Source organism: Ochotona princeps, chromosome 1, assembly GCF_030435755.1.
Source record: "Ochotona princeps isolate mOchPri1 chromosome 1, mOchPri1.hap1, whole genome shotgun sequence".
NCBI classification, from domain to species: domain Eukaryota; kingdom Metazoa; phylum Chordata; class Mammalia; order Lagomorpha; family Ochotonidae; genus Ochotona; species Ochotona princeps.
Window position 1 is genome coordinate 44,128,271 of NC_080832.1, and position 6,000 is coordinate 44,134,270.

A 6,000-nucleotide genomic window follows, 5' to 3' on the forward strand; every position below is an offset into this window, starting at 1 on the left:
CAGAGAAATTGTGGACCAAAGAGTAAGAATCAGCTTTGGATGGGGTCCCTGTGAATCAGTTATATGCCTCCTTGGCTTGTTATCAACCCAACTCTGTCTCACTCATTTTCTGAGAACACTGGACCACTTTTGCTTTTGTGAGGTGGGAGGGATGCCCGAGGGACCATAATTCAAGAGGCACACGTGAGGAGCTGACTCAGTCTGCAGGGTGTTTGGCAGATGGTGATGCCTGGGCACATGCGATATTCCTGAGTCCCTTTTTGGCACTGCATCCCTAATCTCCTAAGCAAAGCAGTGTCCCTGTGCTGCTGTTTCTCCAGGGCACAAAGATGAAGGGAGGACAGTAGCCTGCACTGTGGTGCTGACGTAGGGAATGTGGAATTTGTGTGGCTACTTGATTGATCCTGGCCACTACACAAAGGAACAAGACATACCAGAAGGATCAGGACACACCAACTAGAACCTTCTAAAGAGACTGTCAGCACTCTGAAAATCAAATCGTGTGGATGCAGCTGCCCTGAAGAGCAGATAACTGCAGAAAACAGCTCAGATGGCAGTTCCTTTCATTTTGCTGGCTTTTCCAGCATTGCTCAGTTCTGATTCGTGTCATACAAGTCTGTATGTGACAACTGTCAAGGAAGAACTTGGGGCTGTGCCTTTAAACAAACATTGCTACTGTGTTTCTGATTACATTAACAATGCCCCTCTGATTCTCTCTGACACATGTACACACACAGATGCATAAACACACATACACACACATTTTAACTCATCCCAGGCATTGTCAAGAGCATACACTCAAAATTCCCAGTGAGCACATTTGTCCGTATTTCTGGGTGTTAGGTGACTCAATACTAATTCAGGTAACAATTTAAATGTGTCCTTGATGACTAATTGTGAAGCTCTCTGTAAAATCTAAATCAGAGGGACAGTTACTAAACATGGAACTAGGTTACTAAGGGAAGTTGTAGAGTGTTTCCCTGGGGTTTCTTAAAATAAGACAATGACTGTCTTATAGGAGAAGATTCTAGGCTCTTGATAGAAGGAAGAAAGCCTGGCTTAGCAATCAGTATATTCTAACAAAAAATTTCAGTTTCTCTGCTCACAGCCCCCATTGAAGAAGTTTATACCCAAATGGAATTTCAGTTTCTTAGTGCCTTCCTTGCTACTGATTCATAGTTAGAAGAGTTAGAAATCCATTTTTGGTCTGACTAACCAGAGGTGAAATTATCAGTAGCCCTCAGGGCCTGATTGACTCACTGCAGTGCTGATACACCATGAAAGTAAGGGAAATATTATTTTTACTAATATTGAAATCATAACTACTGTGTTGAAACAGTCATTATGTTAGGCACTGTGCTAGTTCTTTACACATTCTGTCTCCTCAGAACAACATTAAAAGACGAATATTTATTACATCCATTTTAGAGATGATTAAGTTGAGTCTTGTAGACAAGAATATGCTGCTGAATGTTACACGGCATATTCATACCACGGGATGTTGGACTCTAGATCCTGTGCTTTGAATTCCCACAAAGTGTAGCTAAGCAAGTGTCTATGCAATCTCACTGAAGCTGTGAACCTTTCTGTGGTTCTCAAGATATTATGCGGTCTGTCTTGGATTTGCCTTAGTCTCCACAGACACTAGAGAGGTTTGCCTACAGTGTCATATTTTCCATCGCCATACAATGATAAAGAACTTCCTGACTATCAACTGTTTAGTAAGTTCAAACTTTCATTAGAAAAGGAGAAGTTCTACTGCAAGAAGTGTTTGTAAAGGCAATAATCTCTTGAAAATTCTCGAGAAGATATGCAGTGGTGTGGGAATGGGAAAAAAGGAGACCTGAGAATTACTCATTCATTTAAACTTAGTGAACCAGGTAGATGATCAATCCAGTTATAAAAGATGAAGTATGACTGAGAAAATACTGATGCTGATTGTCTTAGGCAATACTATGACCTGTATACTGCTAATGTTCACCCTATTCTCCATCATAACCAGCTGGGGTTTCATCTCTGCTGTCCATCAGGAAGTTCACACAGAGACCTACTCACATACCACCTTTTCAAAGACCATATCCAAGAAGGGACCAAGACAATGACCTCAAAGTAATTCATGAATTCAGCAGCTGGTGAACTTTGTAGCAAGACAGATGGTGGAGCTGGTGATGCTGCATGAGATGTTTCCCCTGTTAGCAAGACTGTCAGAAATGTGCTCTTCTGTTGTTTCTCTTTGAAGGCGCTGGGGGGAGGAAAGATCTTTTTCTTGGTATCTGTAACATACATTCTTTTTTTTTTTAAAGAATATGTAGGTCAGTAATTAACATGACCTTGATAGATTTTATACCTATTATAAAAGGTGAAAATTTTAGCTTCATGATGAAGGGAACAACTATTATTTTACTCAGAATGCTTGATTTTATTCTACCTAAAGTCCTGTTCCTTTTTCTGACTGATTGAGTCATGATGGCTTGTTGCCATGTACAGCTAAATGTAACCCTTCAAAAGGTTTCTTTTCTGTTCCTATTCTTGCAAGTGTTTTTGCTGAGATGAAGATCCAGATTGTTGTCAATGACTCCATTGTCCTTGAATTGTCTGTGTGTAAGTTGTGAAAAAAGAAATCAGTTAAGACATCCATTAAGTTATTTAGGAAATGTTCATTGTTTAAGTGCTTGTTATTTGTTAGGCAGATTTATATACATGCATATATGCTTTTTTTTTATCCTCACAATAATGCCTTGAGATGAATTTTATTAGAGACAGTGAAACTGAAGTTGAGTTCAGCTGCACTAGGTTTCCAGGTCACCCAACTATAAGTGATAGGGAAGGACAGTGCTTCAGTCAGTGTCTAGACAGCTATTCTTTCTAACTCCTGAGCACTTCTTTGCCGAGAGACTGTGTTTCTCAATCCTCTTGATGAGAAGTCCAAGGACCATGTAACATGGCTTAAAATGCTAATGAGGTCAACAGACTTAAGAGAAATGCACCAGGTTGATCAGATGTTAAAGTATCAAATGCCAACATTCCAAAGCAGACCCCTACCTAGTTCTAGTCCCAGCTGCTCTGTTTCTAATATAGCTTCCTACTGATGTGCCTGGGAAATAAAGATGGTGACACAAATACTTGAGTTCCTGCCACCAATTATGGAAAACTGGGGTGGAGTCTCTTGGTTTCAACCTGGCCCAGATCTCTTGACTGTTAAAGCCATTTGGAAAGTGAACCAATGAATGACAGATATCACTCTCTCTTCTTTCTCTCTCTAATGCTCTGACATTCAAATAAATAAATCTTTCTGAAAAAAGTTGAAACTATCTTAGGACACTTAGTTCAGTTCCATTGTTTTTGTATTCATTTATGGGTTAGTGCTTCACTTTTAGTTATTAAATCTCTTTATTTCAGTATCTGGTAGAACTAGATCCTGCTTAATTGCATTCCCTGCCCCCATTGGGTGTTTTTCTCACTTTGGAATTAGTTAATGTAGCTCAAAATATTATTATGATTTTTTGTCTTATCAATGTGTAAGTTAAATCAGGAAGAGTTATATCTTGATAATAAATTGTCTTCCTCTGGGAACAAATTGAGGTTTTTCATTTGTATTAGTGTTCTTTGTGCTTCTCATTGCTAATGTCCCTGCTGTCCTTACTAGATGATAACAGCACATCTATCACCTGTTTTGCATACTATCTCCCTCTCAGCTAGTATCTCTATTTCAGTGTTACTTTGATTCTCTCTCTTTCTTTGTTTCCACTCATAAGCACACATGCCACTTCTTTCATCAAGGACAGCTGAAGCAAATGAAATGCAGTGTTGTAGCCCTTCATTGACAGGTGTTCAATAAGGTGTCTTCTCCCTAGAAGAGCACTGTTCTTTGTGTTTTGCCGAGCATCTACAGCACACTTGGCACATGGTGGCCCTAGATAAATATTTGTTGGGTCAAGGAGTGAAAGAGCCTATATGTGCTTCCCCAGATTTTGTTGGAAGACTACCAATGCTGCTCCAGCAAAATCCCTGGGTTATAGTACTTCACAGCTGAAGCTAGTTTCTTTTGTTGTAGGAAGTCTGTTGTGAAGGAAAGTGGTGTATAGAGTACAATTATCTTCCCATGTGTGTTACACTGACCTATTTCTCCAACAGAGTGTTAATAATAAATACCCAAGGCTGAAAACTGATAACCATATTCCTTTCTGCTTTTTGTAGACAAAACCTTGAAACTCTCTCTAACATGATGATGGCTCGCAAGCTGTGTTCTGACAGATGGGTACTTCCTCAGCTGTCACAGGCCTATGGAGAGACTCCAGTCAATGTGTGCTGTAAGTTATCAATGAACAATCATCATTCTTCTGAACCGCGCCACACAGCAAGGCACTGTCTCTTCAGTGGTGCCTTATTTCCTGGCAGTGTGGGATGCAAAGCGTGTGCAGGAAGCAGTCGTACTGTGGTTTTACACCGGAGCTCAGGTTGCCGCTTATGAATATGCATGACGGGACTGCTGCTCTGGCCTCTTGAATTTGCTTGAGCTTAACTTAACCCCCACAAACCCTTTTCCTGCCTAGCACTTCTGGAAGACGTTCCTTCAGGAAGTTTGAAAAAGTGAGTTGTTTCTCCAATTGTGGAGCATTTTGCATTATTGTTTTCTAAAAGATGCTGACCGATTGCACTGCATTTTATTCTCTATGAGTCATTTGCTAGGTTTTTTTTTATATATAAATAATATTTTCCCCACTTCCTTTAGAAGCAGATGGGAAAGTTCAAGAGAGCACTCTCTGGAAGTCGGGTCTGCATTGGTAGGCTGGTGCTTGCTGGAATCCCAGAGAAGCAGCTCCAGCAGAAGGAAACGCGCAGATGGCAGAGGTCCCTGCAGAGCAGGCTGCACAGTGGTTTTCTTTGTTTTAGAACCGATTGCCATTCTGCTTTAACCATGAACCCTGTGTATTCGTGAGAACACAGAACACAAACGGGAAATCTTTTCCATGATTCATAAAACAGGTCATTGGCTCTTAAAAGCATACTTGGCTGGTTGGGAGCTCTCACCTACTTGCTGATCTGTTACGTGTTGTCTGTGTATGAGGAAGTGGGGGAGGGAAGAGGCACTGTTCCAGGAAGCCACGTGCTGAGCAGCATGTACTGGGAACTGCCAGCATGTGTGGCTCCCTGATTTGGCGATTAGACCCCACTCCTGGCTGTCATACTTTTCCATGCAGAGGAGGAGTAGCGGGGTTCTTTTTCCTGGTCAAGCAGTAATGAGGGAAAAAACAGGCAAAGTCGGTTGCTCTGCGGTTGTTTTGCTGTTGATACAGGAGCAATGCCAGACAGCACTTAGCCTCTGGGAATATTTTCATTATTCTATAAGGTCCCAACCTTTCCAAGAGAGAGCCAGAGCTGGTGTTTGCCTCAAGTGACAAAAGGCAGGGAACAAAAGTACTTTCTAGACTCGTATTCTTATTTCTCCGCTGGCTGGAAGCCTCTTCCTGAGGTCTGTGTCTCACGAGTTGGGGCTGAGCTGCTTACCAGGTTCTGAGGAAGTGTCTGTGTCTGTGTGCTGGCTTGAGTGCTAACTTTTCCTGTAGAACAGTCATGTTTTTTAAGATTGCGTAGGGCTGTACTTTGCCTTTAAGCTTCATGATTTAAGAGCTGATGATTTTGCCTCATTGTTAAGTGGTGAAATAATGGGGTCAATGTGAGGGGCAGGATTTAAAACTTGAATTTGACTGGTGTCTGTCCTCTGGAAAGTGGTGAAGAAAAAAATAAAAGGAAGGAAAGGAAGAGGGAAGCAAGGATGGAAGGAAGAAAGGAAGGAAAAATTATTAAAGGAGACATTGTGGGCAGAATCAATATATCTGGGCTAAACCCTTTTACATGCTCTTCCAATGCTTACCTTGAGATTCGAGCCAACACATACCTTTACAGAGTGTGTGGCTTTGGCCAGGAACAGTAGCCTAGCGATTAAAGCCCTTGCCTTGAACGTTGCAGGATCCCATATGGGTGCCAGTTCTAATCCCA

The 6,000-nt window shown here is 41.4% G+C and overlaps 1 protein-coding gene across 1 annotated transcript in view; it reads left to right on the forward strand.

Annotated features, from left to right (window-relative positions):
• The window catches only part of MCM9 (minichromosome maintenance 9 homologous recombination repair factor), a 184,368-nt gene extending 179,737 nt beyond the window's left edge, over positions 1-4,631 (forward strand). Inside the window, exon 13 of the mRNA XM_058680459.1 lies at positions 4,198-4,631. Within this exon, the coding sequence (XP_058536442.1) occupies positions 4,198-4,471 (274 nt within the window). The 3' untranslated portion in view covers positions 4,472-4,631. The remainder of the gene's footprint in view (positions 1-4,197) is intronic.
• The last annotated feature ends 1,369 nt before the right edge of the window (positions 4,632-6,000 follow it).